Below are 22,928 nucleotides of genomic sequence, written 5' to 3' on the forward strand. Positions count from 1 at the left end.
ATTAGGTCAGTTTGTGAGTTAAGTTGTGTCTCACTTTGTTGTTTAAGTTTTGGAAATTACTTTTTGTAGAGTTATATGACCTGTTTTATGGGCCTGCTAAGTATGGTTTTGAATTTTGTTAATTTTGGACTTTTTGAGGGTTAAAATAAAGAAAACCCTTTTTGAAGATATTTTTGCTTGTGTCCTCTTTGCTTTGGCTGCTTGGTCCCTCACAAGGGGGTCATATGATTGTTGGGTTTTTCTCTGTATCTATGAAGCGCCTTGAGGCGACTTATGTTGTGATTTGGCACTATATAAATAAAATTGAATTGAATTAACTTTTAGAAATAGTTACTCACTGTAACTGTAAAATAACAATTGGTACAAAGGGGACCCTCCGACTATCTGTTAAAAAGACTTTGAAGGGGAGTTGGGGGCATACGTCTAGTGATGGTGAGATGAAGCCTCATGATGAGCTGAAGCTTTCCACCCAATTGGTCGACTCATGGTTCGAAGCGTTGTGATGATTCATTTGCTCTACTGCGCCATCAAGTGGACAATTCAAGTGAAGCGGGCTCTGTGATTATAATGATGTGTAAACCTCTAAACGGAATAAATAAATAGTTTTCATGGTTATTTATCCCGAATATTGTCTCAGTATGTGTGATACAAAAGAGAAAGTGGAAACTATCAGGACGGAGTTTTGGTATGATTGTGTAACTGTTAGCCTCAGACAGTCAGTCAATAGTATAATTCAGATCATAGATCAGTACATTTGCATATTTTTATAACTATAAAAAGAAAGCTGACACTTTCGAGACTTTATCTAATGTGTAAGCATCACAGCAGATGCCTTTGTGTCAACATAGCTGAGGCTAAAACAGAAAAAATTTTATAAAAATATTCAGCAGTAGATCAAAACCGAAAGAAAACCAATAATCAACAAATGAACATTACCTGATGCTGCTGAATTGAAGCAGAGCAAATTACAGAGGTTTTATTAGAGACACACCTTAGCGTTTTGCAATTTTGCATAATGTTAAAAAGTTTAAATTATTTTAGTAGCCTATTGAACGGCAGAAATTAGGTTTTCTTTTCGGAAGTATTTAAAATGGAAAAAACAGCGGCTGACAGCGCTGTAAAGAACGGAGGTCTTATGCGTAACAAACAAGCGAATAACACAGAAAACAGATTTTTAGACGGGAAACTGGTCTTGAAGTATACTGTGTGTGTGTGTGTGTGTGTGTGTGTGCGCGTGTAGGTGTGTGTGTGTGTGTGTGTGTGAGTGAGTGAGTGAGTGAGTGAGTGAGAGAGAGAGAGAGAGAGAGAGAGAGAGAGAGAGAGAGAGTGTGAGAGAGAAAGCTGTGCATGAAGTGTGATTTTATCCTGGTGAAAGCAAAACAGCAAAAGTAAGAGGAAATTCATGACGATGTTTATGTGAAGCGTAGTTTGGATCTCCTTTTACTGCTGGTTCGTCAATATATTGTTTGAAGAGAAATAAAACCTGCAGCTTCAGAATCAGCGCAAAAAAGGCGTAAACATGAAGCACAGACCCGCCGACGGAACAGAATCAGTGAGCTGTCGGCTTTCAGCCCCGACCGTGTCCCTGCTGTCTGGTGAGAAAGGCGACATCTCACTGATTCTGATGCGTCAGCGGTCCACGCTTTGTGTTTACGTCTTTGTGCAGAATCCATGTACCTGCTCTCATTTACTGTTTCAGTTGTTTGGTGGTGGTTGAAATGTAGTAATATTTATATTAAAAATAGATTCAGGGTTTTAATGAATCGATATCACGTTATCCAAGCTAGAATCGATTTTAATCGATAATCAAAACCCGCTCCTAGTACCTGTGTAATCATGCTACATCTGGATAATGACACAAATTAGTGTTTGGTGCTTCACTTTTTAATAAACTAAAAGACAGAAATCAGATTATAGGATCTGTAGTGTTGTTTATTTATATTATGATGCTTATCATTTGTGATATTTATTACTGTGTGCATACTTTATTAGGAGAGATAAAATAAAATAAAAAATCTCTTCCTTGCTGGTTCGATCGAAGAAGAAATGCTCAAGTAACTATGTAACACGTAAGAAATCCAATTCCACAACGCAGTGTGATGGGAAATCTGCTGTGTTTTTCTGCCCATTTTATTTCGAATCTGGCGCGAACCGGTGAACCAGTCCCTGAATCAGTCACGTGGTACGGACTGCCCGCGAGGCCTCGAACGTCACTGCATACGTAATCAAAGCAAGCCTCGATACGTGCTTCACAAAAACGCCCCCGAGATTGAACATCAATTTATTTTCCACTCTTTGGAAAAATTTGGCTTTGGCAAGTTTTTCTGTAAAGCTGTCAAAACCTTATACACACGTGGCAATAGTTCTATTAAAATGATTAACGGCTCCACCCCGAGATTTGACCTGAAACGTGCTATTCGCCAAGGATGTTCTATTTCACCATATTTATTTTTACTTTGTACACAAATTCTTGCTACTAATATTTCAAACAGTGTTGTACAAGGAATCACCATAGCTGATAAGGAGCTCGTCATCAGCCAGTTAGCCGATGACACCACACTCTTCTTGAAGAATGCAAACCAAATCCCTCCAGCCCTTACTGTGATTAGTGATTTCTCTGAGGCCTCTGGTTTATGCCTAAATCTAAAAAAGTGTGAGTTACTAGCAATTAAAGACTGCCCTGCAAATACTATCTGTAATATCTCTGTTAAACAAGAAGTCACATACTTGGGACTGTTAATATCCAAAGACCAAAAATCAAGATGCTCTTCAAACTTCACTCCAATTATACAGAAAACCCTAAAAAAGTTCAACCAGTGGCTGCAAAGGGACTTGTCTTTGAAAGGTAGAGTGTTAATTACTAAAGCTGAAGGGTTATCCCGATTAACATATGCTGCTCTCTCCTTACATCTGGATAAGAAAATTAGTAAAGATATTGACCGTATGCTCTTTAATTTTATATGGAAAAACCGTACGCATTATATTAGAAAAACTGTTGTGATGAATAAGTACGAATCAGGTGGACTTAACGTCTTAGACTTTTCTACTTTAAATAACACTTTCAAAATTAATTGGGCTAAACATTTTCTTAAAAACCCTACCTCTATCTGGAACTTTATACCACATTATATTTTCTCTCGTTTTGGTGGCTTTAATTTTGTTTTAAATTGTAATTACAATGTTGAGAAACTCCCTGTAAAGCTTTCATCCTTCCATAAGCAGGTCCTCTTAGCGTGGACCCTCATTTATAAACACAACTTCTCACCTCACAAATATCTTATCTGGAACAACAGAGATATTTTATATAAAAATAAATCACTTTTCCTGGAAACTTGGGTCCAAAATGGAATCCTATTGGTGGCTCAGCTGGTTAGTAAAGAGGGACAACTACTTACTTACTTACAACGACTTTATTGCACTATATAATTTTCCAATCAGTGTTCAGGAATTCTCAATGGTGCTTGGTGCCATACCCTCAGGGACTTTAATGTTATATAAAAACACTGACAGCTCAATATCTACCTCAGTCACTCTCCCTGATCCAGCTGAGTCACCAATAGGAAAAATCTGCTTTTCACAGGAACTTGGTAACAGCAATAAGAGAATACGTAGTTTATTCCAAGAAGATATCGTCTCTCTCCCATATATAATATCTTATTGGAACCGATATGTTCCAGATATCAAGTGGAAGACAGTCTGGATGGTCCCCCATAAATATTTGATTGTAAATAAGGTGAAAGAAGTCTCATTTAAAATTCTACATAAATGTTATCCAGCCAGTCACTACATGGTAAAATTTAAAAGGGACATAAATACTAATTGTACTTTCTGTGGGGATCATCCAGAAACTGTGACACATCTTTTTTGGTACTGTTCCTTTACACAGAGATTCTGGAAGGAATTTAGCAGGTTTGTTATTGTCCATATTTTAAGGGAGTTTTCTTTACGATGGGAAAATGTTTTATTCTGTTTCTTTAAGTTCCCCAAGAAGTATGAGAAATGTTTTTTATGATAAATTTGTTCATACTTTTAGCTAAATTTTTTATCCATAAATGTAAGTTTACTAACAAAACACCATATTTCTGTCATTATTTTAAGGATGTGGAAATGTACATACAATCAATATCAGACTCCGCCAACAAAAAGGCTCAAAACAATATATGTATGTGAATTTTTGCGTGTATTCTTATAATTGTTACCTTTTTCTTTTACCTTTGGCTTTTTGTGTTGATGTTCTGTTGTTTTGTATACTTCATCTGTTTGTATGTTGTATACTCATTGTTTGTTAAATAAAGTTAAGAAAAAAAAAAAACGCCCCCGAGATTACCCGACACATTCGACGCTTTTTTTTTTCAAAATATTAAACTTTATTAAGAAACAGTATACAGAACATGTACACAATCAGAACAAAATTAACATATGCCAGGGGGTGTAATACAAAGAATTGCAAACATTCAAATAATTTGTAATTACTACAAATAGTAATAGTTTTCATAGCCTTTTTGTTAAGTGATCCACTAATCAATTTTATGTAACATAAAACATCATTATAGTAATGTTTAAAATTTGGTTTTTTGTTACTGTATTTGCATTTGTGAAAATAAAATTTAGCTAAGATAACTAACAAGTTTATTATAAAGTAAACATCTTCTTTTTTTGCCTTCGAAAGAAACAAAATACAACATTTTCCCATTTCACAGTAAAGTCATTATAGAGATGTCCAGCAATGAATCTACTGAAGTCTTTCCAAAATGTTCTAGCGTATGAACAGATCCAGAAGAGGTGTTGCACAGTCTCAGGATGGCTTCCACAAAATCCACAGTTCACATTTATGTCCCTTTTGAACTTCGTCATGTAATGATTAGCAGGATAAAATTTATGCAATATTTTAAATGAGACTTCCTTCACTTTATTCGTTACCAGATACTTGTTAGGAATTGTCCATACTCTTTTCCAGTTAATGTCACTGACAAAGAAATTCCAATAAGAGACCACATGTGGAATAGTTAGAGATTCTGTCTGGAACAAAGCACGGATATTCTTATTACTTTTACTGTGGTTTGTTAGACAGATTCTTCCTATGTGTGAATCTAAAGGGTTGGGGAGAGAAACAGATGATATGCAAGGTTGAATACCTTTAAAAAGCATTATAATACCCGTAGGTATTGCATCAAATAATATGGCATATTCTTTGGGTGTGGCTGGAAATTTATAGGTGTTTAAGAATTCTGAGTAGGACATAAGCTGCCCATTAGGATTAAACAGCTGATTCACTAAAACAATCCGTTTCTCAACCCACCACATTCGACGCTTCGACAGACAGGACACAGCAATACATACGTCATCACTGCGCGACATCGCGTGCAGGACTGCGAAGGACGCAGAAGAGACGCTCGGGATGAAATAAGTTAAAATATAAAGGTTAGTCGAATGCTACGGTTAGGTTCGGTAATATCACACACTTGACCTCAGACTAGGGGTTAAATAAGATCTGTTCATTAAAACCGAAAAGAAACGTTACTGAGCTGATGGAGCTGTCTTTGTAGAGAGACGCTAAGCTAGCGGTGGTTCACGTTTGCTTGTCATTTGGTAACTGAAGATATGCTAAGCAGAGCTGATGCACATATGCAACCACCGATAAAAGTCAGGCGAACTATCGATTATGTGACCGATTTGTGTCAGCTACAGTCGGGGCCGAAAGCAGGAGAAATGTTAGCACTTACTTGATTTTAAACACAGTGTCTCCCTTCACCAGTCTGCAGGTCCTTGTTGTGATGGCGCTGTCGTGTCTAACTCGAGCCCTGCGCTCCCTGACTCTCTCCCAGCCCGCATTGGTCTCCTCTCAGGTAAAAACGCCTCCTGCCTTGGTCCTGTCAGCCATATTTAGACAGTAAACATGACATCAGGAACAATCTGAGCGGCTCTTTTTGGTGTTGACAGGCAGCTGCATGGAGTAAGCTGGGAGCTCAGGTGCCCAGTAGTGCGGTGATCCAGTGCAGAGGCTTCCTCACCACAGCCTCTCTGGAGCAGAACAGGGTCAGATGGAAGCAGAGGGAGAAGTACACCATCAGGCCTATCGGAATGAAAAAGACAGGAGGCAGAGATCACACAGGTAAAGTGCAGTGGTAAAAAAAAAATAGCTGTATGTTCACAGGATGTTTTTGAGATACAGCCACATAGGGGTTTGTTTCTCCTCTCCATAATGAACCAGGGATCTTTCCCTTGTTTTGCGAATATGTAAAGCACTACACTATGTAGCCACTGTGTTTAAAACAAAAAGATGCCACTGAAGTCAGAGTTTATGGTGGCATTTAAATGCTGATGTACAGCTTTTAAATGCTGCACATCTTCTAGTTTATCAATGAGGACAGAGAAAGCTTTTTATGGTGAAATGGCCCCTTAATGCCTGCTCCCTCTATACCCAGACATCGGTGGATGCAGGGGGTTCACACTCAGAGTGGAGTGAAAGTCACGTGAATTCAGACTGAGGTCACACTGCAAAAAAAAATCACATTTGAGTCAGTGCCTGTAGTGTGAATGCACCAAAGAGACTTGTCTTCAAAAGAACAGATTAGATTCAACAGATTTTTAATTTTTTGTAGCAGTCTGCTACAGGAAAGGTTTTGTTACATTTTGTAAAACACATTTTAATAGAAACCTGCCTGGTGCTATAGTTAAAGTATGAAATTGTGCTCAAGGTAAAAGTTTGAACTCCTGTGTAGCCTCAGAATTCAAGGCTTGTGGCTTTCTTTCAAGCGTTTGCCGCCCTACTTCCTTCTACAGGAAGAATACGTACACATGGCATTGGCGGTGGTCATAAACAAAGATACCGGTGGGTAGACTTCCATCGTCTACGGTATGAAGCCAACAGAGAGGGCCAGCCTTTTGAGGAGAAGGTTGTTGAAGTGCGATACGACCCGTGCAGGTGAGACCACTTACTGCCCGGAGTCTAATGTGTACGCTCAAAGTACTGAAAACACTAAGCTGGGTTTGTCTGCGTGCAGGTCTGCTGATATCGCCCTGGTAGCTGGAGGTGAGCGAAAAAGATGGATCATTGCAACAGAGAACATGCAGGCTGGAGACATCATTAAAACATCTGGGGTTATTGGACGCATGGCAGGTACAGGATCCAAGTTTTTCAGTTGGAGGTTCGTCGGCCTTCGTAACCTGTATATCTAATGAGAATTGTTTAATTTTGCAGTTTCGGCCAATGAGGGAGATGCTTACCCGCTGGGGGCTCTTCCTGTGGGGACGCTGGTGAACAACCTGGAGTTACGACCTGGGAAGGGATCAGAGTATATCCGGGCTGCAGGTAACCTACTGTACTGTATCCCTCACTATGTAAGCTGCTGGAAGGCAAGGTTGCTCAGAAAAGCTACTAAAGTGAACGCTGTGTTTCATTTGGTTTTCAGGCACGAGCGGCGTTTTGCTTCGTAAAGTAAATGGAACGGCAATCGTTCAGCTTCCTTCAAAGCAGCAGGTTCAGGTGAAGTAATCTGGAATAGGATTACAGCCGCTGTTAAAGACACGTTCAGTTTGGCTAAATGCTGTCTCGTAAACACACAGGTGCTGGAGACTTGCATGGTCACAGTGGGACGCATCTCCAACGTCGACCACAATAAACGGATCATCGGCAAAGCCGGGCGCAATCGTTGGCTGGGCATCCGCCCTTCCAGCGGCTTATGGCAGAGGAAGGGAGGCTGGGCAGGGCGCAAGATTAAACCGCTGCCTCCGATGAAGGTCTACATCAACCTGCCCTCAGTCTCAGCGAGCTAACACGGCACATGTTGGACATGTTTAGCGGATTGTAGATTTTTTTCTTTGATCCCTTGGGATGAAATCTAACGTTGTTCTGAGAAATAAATCTAAATAAAGACGAGCCGTTTGTACAGAAGATTAAAAATTTTTATTAAACACAACTGCTTGTGAGAGCATGGAAAGAAACAATATAAAAATCCAAAACATATTTACATCTATAGTAAAACATGCAGAAGTAACCCATATTTTTATTTTTTTTAAGATTTTTTTTTTAGTGGTAAATTTAAAAATACTGTCATGTCATTTAAAATAGGGTTTGTGCAAAGACACTGGGTGGCATTTCAAGTAACCGGAGCAATGAGATGGCATGATGTAACTTTAGCTAGATCAGGAATAGAAGGATCAACGCTGATGATGCGTTCTTTTGTTTGCGGTGCTAAATCACGGTGGCAAAGTGAGCATGCCTGCTCATTGATCCAGCCTTGTTTAATGCCCCCATGCTACCTCTGGATTTTGGGCAAAAAAAAAAAAGTCTTGAGGTTACATACATTGAAATACACTTGTTATTTAGTATATGAAAAGCTAACCCGCATGACAAATTCCCCTCACATAACTCTGCCGCTGTTAATACTTAATGCTGAAATATTTAAGGTTCGGTTTGCGCTCCTGACTTGAAAGAGGGTGAACTCTTCAAAAAGCAGGAGACGGAATAACTTGACTGTACAAGTCACAGGCAGACACGTGCGGTGGAAGCTGTAAAACAGACCTCAACATTTAGTGGCAAAAAGGTTACGTAACAAATGAGCCATGATGGGGTTTTCAGACCAAACATGGCAGTTAAAGCCATCAATGTAACACATCATCCCTATGGTTAAAAAAAGAAATCAAGAGCCTTCTCCTGACTACAGGTAGTGGTTTAAATTCCAAAAGTAACACCTAACACTTTACCTTGAGAACCAAAGTATGTCCCAATTTGAGCTACAATGTGTGTAAACCCATATGAAAGTGCATCAGGGAAATGTATATGAGGAAAACATACCTAATAGTGTTTGCATTGTACTTCATAGTTATGAGTTCTGGAAATATATTTGGCATTTATGTCAAGAAATAAAGGTATACTATTTGTGCTTTCAATTTAGTGGAAGAGGGAGGGGAGTTTGTGATTCACAATAGTATATCTTGTACATGTTTATATACAATGCTAAAAAAAAAAAGCCAGCCTATCAAAGCTTGTTAAGTCTTCACTTTATAAAAAGCAACAACCTCATAGAGAAGGCCCTTTGTCCAAAGGTTTCCTATTGCAAAAGTTTCACGTAACACTACTCAGGAAGTACCATCGAACATAGAGCACACCTACACAGACACACGGGGGGGGGGCAGTGACTTGGACGTCAGGCAAGACTCCATACACTTGTAATCATATTTCCAAAGCGAGTCAGCACTTGGCTGTCCCCTCCCTCCGAGTCAGACGGACTCATTTGTAATATTCCCTCCATAGCCTTATGCAATGCTGAACCCTTTCAGTAACGTGCACATCCAACCACAGTGAAGCTGCAGATTACACAATTGTAATCACTTAGAAATGTTTTGATTTGGCTAAATGTGGAGCGCTAACTGGTGAATTTGTCTCAGAAATCGTAATACTGATCTCCGCAGGGACCACAAACACATCACATATACAATTTGAGTTTTCACTTTGACATACTATGAAGTTAGGCCTGGCCAAGATACTCCTGTGACTGGACTGTTTAAAAAAATAAAAGGACTCGACTTTGGCACATCACTGCACAGTCTAGTTTTTGCTAAGTTACTGCAGGTCTGTGACAGATCTGCTCAGGTAAAGCTGAACACAGGGGCGACCACGTTTAACCACAGAAATGCTGAAATTCCACCTGGAAGGTCGAATTATGTAAAGGCGGAAAGTATAAAAAACAGCACAACAGCTCATGCAATCGCAACTAAATTTGGCATTTCAGCTGTGGGGAAATAAGTAGTTACCCTGCTTCTAAGTGGCTGTTACTGTACAGTTTGCATGTACACCAACAGCAAAGGGAAAACATCTGCATTAATAATAATGAACTGATCTGATATTCTGCTTACACGTAACAAATGTGTCATAGCTACATTCATTATAGCTACCTTCAAATACATTGCTCGACTTGGGTTTTTTTTTTTTGACTTGCTTTAGGTATACAGTGTGCTTCAAAGCAACGAGGCAAAGAACATTCTGTTCCTTCCTATAAAAGCTTTACCTTACTGAGAAAGTAAAGGGACGAGTAAGAAAACTGAGCAGTGAGTTAAAAGGATTCCATCTAGATTCACAGCAATATTCCAACTTTCAACAACGAAACACAAACACGGTCTCCAACAACCTCACGCACGCCACTGCACATCACCATCACACTCCTCCATTGTCTATAGAGTAACAATAAATGTAGGATTTCACAGAAATAATAAAATGTTAACAAAAACAAAGTGCAAACACAGCTGCCATTATCGAAATGTGGCAAATTGTCAAAAAACCTCAAAATACCTCCGAGGCGGTAGCGCAAATATTACAAATTAGTACTTGTTCTGTTTTGTAGTGTGTAAAAAAGAAAAAAAGAAAAGAAAACAACAGCAACATCCAACAACATCAAAAACATCAACATGAAATTTTGTCTTGAACGTGTGAGTCTGTGAGTCAGTAAGATTTCCACAGGAAAACTATTACTGCCGGGAGGAACGAGGAGGATGTCGGTTTTTCTTCTAATTTTCTGCAGCCTCTCGCTGAGTCGGGTAGAGCCGAGAGATTCTGGTGGCGGCCGGGGTCACACGGGCTTTGTGTAACCGAAGATTCCCACCGGGAAGTGTTTGACATGCGTTGGCCACTGGGCAGCGAGCTGGAAAAACTTGACGTCATTCCACTCCACTCCGTCAATAGTTACTAAGGGCAGAAAAGACAGAGCTAAATGCACGAGAAAAACATGATGGCTACGCTGTATTATGAACACAAGGTGGCAGTGGAGCTCCAACAGTGGAGGCTCTCAGCTCTCACCTCTCAGCATCGTGTGCTGGTGCTTGGCTGTGCAGATCAACCTGCTGATACCATCAATCACTTGGCTCTTAGAGTCCAGCTCTTTTTCCTTCGGCTTCTTGCTGAGAAAAATCACTGGGAAGGGAGAAAGAAGCAAAGTCATATACAAAAGAGCTAAAAAAATACTTTAATAATGAGAAATCCACAAAGTTTGGTTTCACAGGTCATGGAGGATGCTGCTGCATTACTTGCACAGAGCCTGCTGGGAGAAGCCTCATAAACTGCCTCAAGCAATGTCGCCTGAGTCAGCATCAGAGAGCGCTGAACACTACAACATTTGGACCTCTGTAGCCTGCTTCACATCTCTGCTGGAAACCACAAACTTGATTTGACATCAGCTCCTCCTGGTACAACACACCCAAATAAAGCTACGTTCAGCTGCTCCCTTATTTCCCAAGAGTTCGCCACAGTGGATGTGTCCACATGTTTCACTTGGCATAAATTTCAGTCCAGATGCCCTTCTTGACAAAACCCTCCCATTTATCTGGGCTTGTGACCCCCTGAGGCTGATTTGTGTTTCCTCCTTGAACCGCCAATCTTTTTGTGTACAGCACATGTGACTCTGACTCAATATAATTGTATTTTCAGTAATCACGGCTATAATTTGGAGAAAGAAATAGAAAATGTGGAATAAATGAGGTAATCTATCTGGTTCTTCCTGCTTTGGTTTTTTTTAGTGTTCATTGTAACTACAACAAGAGAGTGGAGACTAAAATTTCAAAGAGTGGAGAAAAATAAGCAAATAAAACCAAAAATACAAATTTGAAAAAGATTTTTTAGTAACTTCTATGTGCAACTCCTCCAAGTGTACCTTTTTTGTTCTTCTCCTTAGTAACAACAGTCATAGCCATGCTGGGTGGAGGAGTGAGTTCTCCGCCGCAGGGAAGGCGGCTGACTTGTAGTGAACGGAAGTTACTCTTCAGGGTGTTCTTCAGTCCTATGTCTCTCTTCTCGCCCTCTTTCTTCTTCTCGGGGCCTTGCCATGTCCAGTAGTCCACTTGCAGCCCCATCACCTCACTGCCCGAACATGGAGAGCTACAAAGGGAAACAAACACGGCTTTGCTTTGGTTTGTTTGTGGTTTGTTCATTTCCACATCCGTTTACCCTGAAAGCTACAGTGATGTGGGCAATTATGAGTAGTTGTTTTAATAAGAGACGTGGGCTTTTCATACCCAGCTCCAGACAGGGTGGTGGACACAGAGGGGGACTGTGGGGGCGTGCCCCCGATCTCCTTTCCATACGGACCGGCCGATGGAGGCGTCGGGGAGGACAAGATGCTTGTGTTGCCTCCCATGGCATCATCTGAGTCCACTGCAGATTTAGGGGGGGGAAAAAAATCACTGTAAGTGAAAACTGTGCCTAAAAAATATTTAATGCTTTCCAGATTATGCCAACTCTTCCTATAACTGAATTAAGTAGGAAAAGAGGGCTTCTCTCTTTATTTTCCTGGTCAGTATCCTGTGAGTAAAATCCCAATGACACTAAACTGATAACACATCTTTAAAAATGTGCTTTTCTTACCTGAGGTCGAGAGGCTTTGTTCCACAATCCCAACTTTCACTACCTGTAACAAAAATAAGAGCCAGTGTTAAAGAAAATATTCAATATAGAATGAATTAAAAAAAAAGTGCAGGACATGTTTGCATGGTAAACAAATGTGTTTCTTACCCCAATAAATGGCACAAATTTCTGACAGGAGTCCTCATCAGGGCTGTGAAAAAGAGCGAGAACAAAAAGAATCTGTGAGTTTGACCAACGGTGGGTCTGAAACACTTTCAACACTCCAGAGGTGCACATGAACACTCAATGGTCCTGGAGGGCAGATGGCTGTGGCATGGCCTGCACCATGTCCCATCACAGCGGAAATGGCACATGACTGGCTTGGGTGGAATGGGATCATCTCGGGGAGTCACGATACAATGAGATGAATGAGAGGACCTGCTCCTTACAACCAGAAGAAGACGGGGAGGTGGGGTCTCTCTTGTCAACCAGGACGATAACAACAAGTGTCTGCTTTTAAATACACGACTGTTTTGGATCTGTGCAGTAACTGTGTGGCTGCTTTATGTCCAAGATTACATGCCTATCCAAACAAACAAAAAACAGGATGACAGTCAACATCCCGTAAAGTTTGAGGCACGCTCAGGCCCATGATCAGAGTGCAAACGGTTAGCACCATAGTTCTGCAAGTGTCCAACAGTGACACTTTTAAAACAAGTCACTGATTCTTCCTTAGTCTTTAATGAGCTTACAAAAATAGTCTGCTGCAACATCAAACAACACAAGAAGCACTGCTGGTACCCACTCCCATACGCATATGCAGGACAACACTTCCCAAACATTTTAATGCCTTGCTTCATTACACAGAATTCCAGTAACATTATCGCACAACTACATCAGGACTGAACTGCACCACCTCTTTACTGTGTGTCAGGTCATTCACAAGATCCTAATAAAAAACATCTTATAAAATATGGACATGCTAAATCTACTTGCACTATTAAAACTTGAGTGTGTCAACTCGTAATACCCACGTATTATTTCTAAAAAACATCTGCCCGACAGGAAGCAACTCGACTGTAAGCACAACATTCAGGTATCTGAGCACCACTGTGAGCTGTAACAAACTTCCAAAAATAACAATTACAAAATAATCTTAACTGTCAAGCTTTTGCATACAGGCTTTGCTTTACTCTGTTGTGCACACAAAACGCATTTGTCAGTAGTTAGTATCATTCATGCAATTCAGAACACTAGCAGTGTTATTAAGAGTTCAGTTTTAGTTTTTCGAATGGGAATGTAATTTAACTTATACTGTGTTGTCTCTGTTCACATCATCAGCATTTTTGGTACATTTTATAGATTTTAAAAGATAATCTGAAAATGTTGTGAAACAGTGTTTAGGTGACAAAACAGCTGATCTTGTGACTGATATGGAGTTCTTTTGGCCCTGCAGTAACAGTTGCATCTATAATAAAACAAGGAGCGGTTTTAAGTGTAGCATCATATATACATATATACTGTTAGATATTGTAAGTCAGCAAACCATCCACGCTGTGAATATTTATTTTAAGGTTGTTAGGCAAATCGTCACAGCAACAACACGGAGGACAAAGTAAGAATCAAAGTCATACCAAACCAAAGACACACGCTGGGACAGAGTGCCAAGTGAAGTTACAGTGAGTATCGAAAGTGAAAAGGGAAATGTTAAGACACAGCAAGAGGAGCTCAAGCCAAATGGAGAAGGGAAAATAGGGAAGGGGGGGGAAACGAAACACGAGTTGAATTAGATACCTGATGTAAAAATCAAAATACAAACTTCTTTTCCTTGAATGCAAATCAAAAAGGGGGGAAAGGGGAGGAGAAGGAATGCAACAGCGTTAAAACTGTGTTGTATTTAGTACCTTCTGACCAATAGGAAGCCACTCTCACAAAGAAGGGGGAAGGGTTTGGTCAAATCTCAGAAAGAAAACAAGCAAATGCACAGAGAAATGCAGTGGATTGTCTCTGTCTGCAGATGTGACTGTGAGACACCTAGACTGGACTTTTTAACATTTTTATCAAATCATACAAAACCTACAAGTCCTGCTTTCATTCAAGTCAAAATAAACAGAAGTGAGTTTAGTGTGGAAACTGAGCTGACGCTCGCTTTGTGTGTTTAATGCATGTTCTTGCAGCTGCATGCTTACATGCACATTCATCTAATTATGTTCCTCATGCAGTTTTAGCTGATATTCACTACAAGTGCTAGTGTATGATGGGCTGTCAATGCAACATTAGTTCAATGATTCATTTTTTGGAAACATAGAAGAAAATTAACATCAGAACTATCAGTTACGAATAACTGCAACACAGACTTGCTTAGAGCACAAAAAAAGCACAGATGCATGCTCAAATACAGAAAACATTGGATGAATAAGCCACGACTTCAATAAGCACGGTCACTTTACCTCTTCTGCTTGTAGGTGAGCATGGCTTCTGAGATGGGAAACTGGTGGGACACGTTGGCACCGGCCAGATACTGAATGATTCGTCCTGCTACATCTATGTTATCTTCAGGGAGCAAAGAGATAGATTGTTAACAACAAGCCTCTCCTGTTTTATGTCTTGCTAACAAGCTGACATTTGATGCAAATGGTAATTTTCACATAGAGCGGTGTGCTAGGGGACTGTGCATTCATCATTCACATTCCACTGAATTAAGGAGATGGGGGCTGCTGAGTGTAAAATGTGATTAAAATGTGGGTGAAGTCGACCGTGTGACACACGGGATAAATTATATGTCAAACAAAATGCATGTGGGGGTCGCTCGTATCTTGGGGCGCAATTTTTTTTGGCAACTTGAAATATAGACTTGAGTTTTAATCAATTCATTTTGACCTGTAGCTTCTCGGCACTTAATCGACTGAGAACACTCAAAGTCGGTCCTATTACAAACTGCCTTCAGTGTCGGGATCACACCTTATGTTAAGAATAAAAGACCTCTGCTCTAGATCTTTTTTGTTTTTTGGTTCAACCCAACTGCTTTGAGATGATTTAACACCACGTGTAACATTGTGACTCTTGCACCTTTGGGGATTAAAGGGAGGGAATTAATAGGTGAGGATGGGTGAAGATTATCAGGCATGTTTGGGCAGAACAAGTGATAATGGAGGAGTTGGATTGGAATAGAGGCTTAAGCATGGATTTATGTGAGCCATTTTATGTAACATTCTCACATAGTGAGAGTGTAAAAAAAATATATTCAAGGCTTAAAGTTAACAAGAAAATCCTAAAATAAACATCAAACACGCAAATGTCTTCGATTTGGCTGCTTGGATTAATCCTACGGATTCCTACTTTATTGTTTCAGACTAATTAGCTACAACTGGCACACAGCTGGGAGGTTTAAAGCTAAAATCGTTGGAGATGTTGGAAAAAGTTGAAACAAACAAACCCAAAAAGGTTATGATGATGTGCCTTTTCAAAAACAACAACCTCTGTTTTTAATATTACAATGTGTTAGAAGCTTCGGGGTAAAAATGAGAATAAGACTTCTGACAGTCTGGCGGTCTTCTTAATCAGCAGCAGGCAGTTTAAAGGAAGACGGAATAATGCCATGATCTCAAACAGGATGTAGCTGTCTTTTGCAATTGGAAGAAATCTCTTTCTCCAATTCATCAGCCCCTGACCTCTGCTCCCACCCAATTTCTTTCCCTTTCAAGTTGGCTGCACATAAGAAATGCAGACACCAGAGCTGCGTGTCCTACCTGAGGCGGGCCGGTCTGTCCTGCAGAACAGCTCCCTCCACGCAGTGTCCATAAAGATGCTGTTGAACCGGCTGTCAAAAGAAGCCACGTGCTTTGCCAGGGGATGAGAGCCTGTGGAGAGGATTTTTATATATAAAACAAATGCTAAAATTACAGAATATGCCTGTATGGATTTCGTATAAATCAATGAATTACCAATGGGGATCACCAGGAAGCGTATGTAACTCAGCCAGTCAGGAGTCTTGTTGGCTAGCTGCTCCACAAAAAACCTCAGGATGGTGCTGAGGTAACTCTGGTCACCCGCCACCGCCACCTTCATCGTCGGTGGTGTCTGTGCATTACAGTTACAGCTGCAAGGGATAAAAAATGGAGACAACAGATGAGTAATTAAGAGGAAGACTAAGATCCAACTTCTTAGAAATATGGGTCAGAGCATGAGTGTGAGAGAAGTGACAGAAGTCTGAAGCAGAGATTTATTTCTCAATAAGATCCGTCTGGTTTAAAACCGGTCTTACCTTTTTGGGAAGCCAAAATACGTCATAGGCTATAATTTATTAGGTACTTGCGAGTATCTACAAGCCTTTCTAGAGCAAATGGCACAACATTTTTTAGATCCTACTCCTACAATAATAAACCAAAGACCAATTCCATCTTTAAGTTAAACGACAAAAAAAAGAAAGAAGAATAAATTCAGTTTAGCCAGGAAAAATTCATCAAAAGAGTCTTAAACCCGCAAATAATTTCAAGTTTCACGAAGCTCTTTCTAAAGCAGCAATCAAACCCTAAAAGTACTTACATGCTGTAACATATAATGGATCATCTTAAAGAATTTCTAGGTAATGTCAAGAGAGATTAAAGCAGAAGAGAATGTTGATACATTTGGTATTAAAAAGACAAGAAAGTTGTGTTTACTCCAAGTGACAACATCTCAGAAAACATCATTCTGTTAGCGGTGGCACAGCACTGAGCAAGCACGTTAACATCAGCGACATGCGCGGCTCTGCGTGACGTTGCCCCAGCTGGAGTAAATGCGTTGACTGAGGAGCAGGTGTCTAAAGCGCTAAAAAGTTGCAGTTCAGCTGAATAAGGGAGAAAAACATGTTTGACAGAAGCAGTACAGCAAACCGAGAGAGCCTCGTCTCCCACTGACATGACATCCTGAGGAGATGACAGCCAAGCAGGTGGATCCAGGAAACGGAGAAGGCAGCTGAACTTAAGCTTTTCATGAGGAAACGGCCGTATTTTGATAGAATGGGTTCACGCACAGTGAGCGCTTTAGCAGCATGAGCAATACCATCCTGGAATTATCTAGTGAGTAGCCATCAAACACATATAGTTCGGTGAAGATTGGCTCAAGATAATGAGATAAAAAAAAAAAAAAATAAATAAACAATAAAAATCACGCCATCTGATGGGCTGTGTCATTCAGCCAATGCGTGTGTATGTATGCATGTATGTGACTCACAATCTCTGGATGCGAGTAACGATGGTGTTGAAGGCAGCCTGAACATCTGCAGCAGAGCAGGTTGACACAATGGGCTGGCTCTGTTCATGGAGCAACTCGGCTACATACTGCACAGAAACACACATGAGAGGGACACGATGAGTTAATGGATATACCAGAGGCAGGGTTGGAAAAAAGAAAAAAAAATGCTACTCGGAAGCACACACACATTTTTTTTGTATTTTCCTCTTTTTGCAACACTGTAATGTGTGCATGGGTAAAAATAAGCCCTGTTCTGCATGATCCGTGTGGTTCTATCGCATGTATGAACAAATGAAAGTAAAGGAATTCATGATTCAATGCTACTTATAGAAAAACAGACCTGTCCTTGCCACTCTGTAGTGTTGATGAGAATGATGCTCTCTGGTAAGCGTTCGTCAGAGATGAGAATCTGGTTTAGTTGGTCATAGACGGACTTCCTTGGAACCTTTGACACAAATTAGGAGCGCAAAGTATGACAATGACACAAGTCAGCACATTTCCACTGGACTGAAAAGAAAAAAAAAGTGTAAAGAACAGAGTCTGATGCTCGATCCTGGATGCGTTGTCTACCTGCGCTATGAGTCTTGAGTCTGGGGAGCACTCAGACTCCATGCTGCTGGTCCTGTCGCTTTGGGCCTTGGAATTCTGCCTGTCTTTCATGGAGGTGCTGCGAGGTCGTCTCTGCAGCTTGTTTTCCACTTTACTGAGGCGACAACAAGCGAAGAATAAAATATATGACAGTCAGGAAGAAAAAAAAGAACCTAATGATCCGGTTTATAAGAAAAGCAAATTAACAATTAAAGTAGACAAACATTAGATCTATACTGAATGCTTATTCCCAGATGTAGTCATCAGCACTTTACCTGGGAGACATGTGGTTTTGGGACTCAGTCTTGCAGAGCTTGCCAACGGAGCAGGGCACCCGTTCAATGTTAACATCCCAGCTGCTCACCTCCCCAGGCCCTGGCCCGCTGTCGTCAGTCTCTGGCTCCTGAACCAAAAGGGGGGGAGCAAAGATGAGCCAAGAGGGCTGTAAGAGGACAACGCTAATGTTTATCAAACACAGGCACTGCAGGTTTGCAAATGTTCAAGACAATCAATTTGAGAGAGAAAATCTAACTCAGTCATACCACAAGATTAGTGGAAAACAAAAAATAAAGTGCAAATAACACAAGTGCATTTAACGTCACGTCTTTTTCAACATTTCAAAACTGTATAAAACAATATGACAGTTCATTTCTATTAACAACGAATATTAGCTGGAGTCATGCATTAATAATAAATTAACCAGGGCTCCATGATCCCAGGCCTATGGAAAATAACAGCTAATTTGTCTCTTCTGTAAGTTACAGAGCTCAGTTAAAATACTTAAAAGACTGAAAAACAAGACCAAAAAAAAAAAAAATTTAAAAATCCAGAAGAAAGATGCAAAAGTACGTTTCAACCTGCAGGGCTGAGTCCAGCCATTTGTCACATTACAATTTGGTTGAAACAGAGCTTTTTCCCAGCAGCCGTTGCAACGTGAAGAGAGCAGGTAAGCATGTGTTGCTAATTAAAGCTTTGTTTATCAACTGTTTCATGTCAAATCGGCTGCTGTCAGAAAAAAGCTCCATACGCACTCCATGGGCCAATGAGCTTCCCAGCAACTGTCTCCTGGCAACCAAAATTTTCACCTAACGTTTTATTTGTGTGTCTACAGTAACGCTTTTCTATGTGTCTGCATAGTAAAGCACACAATTAGAAAGTACTTCAAAGTTTGGATCAAACCACACATTAAAGGCGAGTGTCAAAATGTCCAACATACAGTCAAACATATCATTCCTGCATACACACTTCCATATGCACATTAAAAGATCAAGACCTTTAAAATGAATATTTCCGATTTTGAATTTTTCTTTTTTAAACACTCGCAGGTATTGCATGGCATCTCCAATTCAAACGGCATCAGTTTCTCTTTCTGTGGTTTTGTGTGTAGCCCTCCTGCTGCCAAGACGAGAGTTGAAAGAGCAGAGGTGGAGGGTGAGGAGCTAGAAAGATACTGGCTTGGTGAATAACTGAGCTCATTTTTTTGAGGTTTGAGATAATGGTGTAAGCCGACCATGACATACGAGATAAAAAAGTCATGGTCTCTTAGCAGGTGGCTGGGGAAACACTGCTCCTGCAGCTTAGATATTCAGTTTGAACTCACTCAGTGGATTGGGGTGGTGAGTGGCTCAGAGGGGCGGCTGGAGCTCGATGAACAAGGTTAGACCGACCCGACAGCACAAGAACAAAAACAAACACAAACACCCCTCTTTCCATCCTCATCAGTCAAGATTTATCCAGCATGAAGCTGCCTTGCCTGCTCTGCTGATCCATAATGGATGACTATGCTGTTTAGTTTGCATGCCCTCGCACGCTCCCTCCCCTCTTTTCTTTTTCCCGGAAAACAACTAAGACCCACGGGAGTAAAAGGGCACTCAAGTGGAGAGGGTAGGGGGTTGGAAAAGAAAAATGTGAGAAAGGGATGCTCAAGGGTATTAAGTAAAAGAAAAAAAAAGAAGGAAAGAAAGAAAGAAAGAAAGAAAGAAAGAAAGAAAGAAAGAAAGAAAGAAAGAAAGAAGTGGGATAAAAAAAACAAAACAAAAAAATGTATGACTGTTCCAAAAACATACCCCAATGGTTGTGTCTGTGACACTGTCATCCTGATATCGCCCCCCTTGTACTTTACATCTGTCCACAGTGAGAAAGTCTCCACTCTGGGGGGTAAAACACACATGCCAACACATTAGATCATTTTAACCATGAAGCTCACCTTTCTGGTGAAAATAAAAGCTCCAAATGGAAGTGCTCATGTCATAATTAATGAAATGCAAGATTTGTAACCGACCAGTTTTACAGGGTAAGTATATATAAATACCTCACCTATAGTGCCTGTACATTTCACTACTGCTTGGTGAAATATATATAAACCCCAGAAGTGCAAGAGGCACATTCCTGTTTTTAATTCTCGTCTTGTTTGAACGGCTCTTGTAAAGTGTGATTTATTTAAATATTAGATTAAATAGTTTACATTCTGGCAGCAAGACATGTTTATGCAGTTCGACTAGAATGTAGTAGCCTGAATTGCTCTGGGCCATTTTATTACACGCCAAAATGGATTCCCTGATATATATAAACACCTCTCGCTCTCTCGCCATCACACTCAACGTGTCTCTCTTGTTGTTCAGATGGGCCATAAATTTCTGAGTAGGAGTTCAGGATTGCTCCATCCAATCTTCTCTCTGAGAAATGGGAGCATATTTGTGTGCAGTGATGGTGGTGAAAAGGTCATTTTGTGTCAGACCCTATAAATTCTGAAGGACAGCAGGACCCAGTCCTTTTCTGCCAGGGTCCACATGGCGGACATGCTAAGAATATCTTCTCTCTAGTATCCTTGGGAATCCCTGAACCACAATATGAACAGAGGGCTGCCAGGAATTTAAACACTGGGGCAATACAGGGGAAAGTCTTTTACGTAACACTGTTTATAAGGACGTCTAAAATAACTGCGAGGCAGAACTTTATAGATAAACAGTGCAACTCAAAGGCAAAGGGGTCTGTTCATAGAGTTCGTGCTAATCAACTCACAGGGCATGACATCTCTCTCTGCTGACTTTTTTGGCTGTGGATGCTTCCAATTTCTGTCTGCGAGCTGGAGTGAGACATCCCTTCAAAAAACGGCCTAGAAGCAAGAGCAAATATTTGAATTAGACAAGAACAAGCAGTTTAAGTAGGGGAAGCCTTCGGATTGATCGAAACGTTTGCTTTAAGATGTAGTAAAATGGGCATCAAAGTAAGAAAAAAACATTTTTGAACTAATAAAGCAAAATTCATATTGCTCTTGTCCATACTACAGGTGTCAAACAATTACAGTGTAGTTTAGAAAACTATGAACCTTCAAAGCTACGTGCAGTCAATAGTCCGAAAGCCCAAAGCATATTTATAAATCAATAACATATAAATTGTCAATCTGTTGATGTCAAACCGTCCCTGTAAACATCGACTATTAAATTGATGTAGCTTCCAGTTCACAGTTCAAGCCTCACCCCTTTGTTCTTCATTACAGCCTGCAGAGGGCAACTTCTCCGGTTACCAAAAGGCATCCAATTGCATACAAGTCAAATGGGAAACAATGCTACTTCTCACTTTATTTCTGAACTCAAGCACTTCCCTTATGAGTTTATGGTCTTGGATGTAGCTTAAAGGCTTATTTTATACAGCATAAATACTAAAGCAGCATATGACTTAGGATGTGGCAGGTCAGTACCACATGAGCGAGCAGTACTCTCATGTTCCCAGCCAAATCCTTGGAGATGGTGAACATATCTGTTCATAAATAGGGATGATCTCAATGACTGGGCATCATAAAGGACACTGCAGCAGGACAATGACCCTAAACACTGCAGTAAATCTACAACAGAACAGCTTCAAACAATATCTGCTTTTCAGAGTGACCCATTCAGAGCTACTGAAACTACTACTACGTGGAATGACCTAGAGAGAGTCACTCATCCTAAAAATATATTACTGAACTGAAAACAGGTTGCAGAAGAAGAATGCTGGTCTGACCTACAGACACAAAGTATCTGTCATGGTTACTGCTGCTAAAGGTGAAGAATAAGTTCAAGATCAAATCACAGTATAAAAATGAATGGGCGCTTTTTCCCGACAATGTATATGCGTACTTTTCGATCATTATTTAACATTTTTAAAATGTAACAGTTCACCCTATAACCACATACAAACTTTCAACTATAAACATTTTATCTGGAAAAAAAATATGAAAGACAGACATACTTGAGTTTGGGCTTAGGAGTGCTCAGGACACTCTCATTGTCCTCCATCTCTGGCCCACTGTCACTCTGATTATACACCTCTAGACTGTCATAGAGTAAGTCCAGATCCTCCTCAACCTCCTGTGTCTGGTCTACTGGGTCAGAGTCCAGGACCTGCCACACAGGATAGACACATCATCAGTATCCTGTAATCAAGGATTTGTAATTATGGCCATGGATTAAATAAGGGCAGGGTGTTACTGGGCGCTGTGCATAAACTAATCACTTTCACAGCTGGAGTAATGGAGCTTCAAGAATGAATGAGAATAGTGAAAGCTGTAAAACAAACATCTGTATGTAATATATATATATATATATATATATATATATATATATATATATATATATATATATATATATATATATATATATATATATATATATATATATATATACAGTCCTGCCTTAGTTCAAAGAAGAGCTAATAAAAAGTGAGCGTTAGCGAAGTGCTAAGATGCTGAGCCTTGCTCTACCAGCTGCACAGTGGAGATGTATATCATAGG

At 40.3% G+C, this 22,928-nt stretch overlaps 2 protein-coding genes across 4 annotated transcripts in view; one reads left to right on the top strand and one right to left on the bottom strand.

Annotated features, from left to right (window-relative positions):
* The first annotated feature begins 5,310 nt into the window (after positions 1–5,310).
* Positions 5,311–9,739, top strand: mrpl2 (mitochondrial ribosomal protein L2). The gene is made up of 8 exons (XM_086258576.1): positions 5,311–5,421; positions 5,756–5,846; positions 5,941–6,112; positions 6,784–6,925; positions 7,005–7,120; positions 7,202–7,312; positions 7,413–7,486; positions 7,567–9,739. Exons 2-8 carry the CDS (start codon positions 5,775–5,777, stop codon positions 7,774–7,776), a joined length of 897 nt encoding a protein of 298 aa, XP_086114702.1. The 5' UTR covers positions 5,311–5,421; positions 5,756–5,774; the 3' UTR covers positions 7,777–9,739.
* LOC147315634 (phosphofurin acidic cluster sorting protein 2) overlaps positions 7,884–22,928 on the bottom strand; it is a 45,922-nt gene continuing 30,877 nt past the window's right edge. The window contains exons 9-25 of one of the 3 annotated variants that reach the window (XM_086258564.1): positions 22,388–22,539; positions 21,179–21,272; positions 20,224–20,307; positions 18,433–18,560; positions 18,140–18,272; positions 17,910–18,014; positions 17,549–17,655; positions 16,279–16,433; positions 16,084–16,194; positions 14,785–14,887; positions 14,129–14,161; positions 12,503–12,545; positions 12,356–12,398; positions 12,007–12,145; positions 11,646–11,869; positions 10,796–10,909; positions 7,884–10,684 (exon numbers count right to left, since the gene is read on the bottom strand). In XM_086258564.1, the coding sequence (XP_086114690.1) occupies positions 10,569–10,684; positions 10,796–10,909; positions 11,646–11,869; positions 12,007–12,145; positions 12,356–12,398; positions 12,503–12,545; positions 14,129–14,161; positions 14,785–14,887; positions 16,084–16,194; positions 16,279–16,433; positions 17,549–17,655; positions 17,910–18,014; positions 18,140–18,272; positions 18,433–18,560; positions 20,224–20,307; positions 21,179–21,272; positions 22,388–22,539 (1,884 nt within the window). In that variant the 3' untranslated portion in view covers positions 7,884–10,568. Of the gene's footprint in view, positions 10,685–10,795; positions 10,910–11,645; positions 11,870–12,006; positions 12,146–12,355; positions 12,399–12,502; positions 12,546–14,128; positions 14,162–14,784; positions 14,888–16,083; positions 16,195–16,278; positions 16,434–17,548; positions 17,656–17,909; positions 18,015–18,139; positions 18,273–18,432; positions 18,600–20,223; positions 20,308–21,178; positions 21,273–22,387; positions 22,540–22,928 lie in introns of all 3 variants that reach the window. The other 2 variants (XM_086258562.1, XM_086258563.1) reach the window with 2 other exon arrangements.

This window comes from Aulonocara sp. 'chitande type north' Nkhata Bay, linkage group LG13, assembly GCF_057382095.1.
Source record: "Aulonocara sp. 'chitande type north' Nkhata Bay isolate Kocher_YH1m ecotype deep benthic linkage group LG13, A_spYH_male_GT1.1, whole genome shotgun sequence".
In the NCBI taxonomy this organism is placed as follows: Eukaryota; Metazoa; Chordata; class Actinopteri; order Cichliformes; family Cichlidae; genus Aulonocara; species Aulonocara sp. 'chitande type north' Nkhata Bay.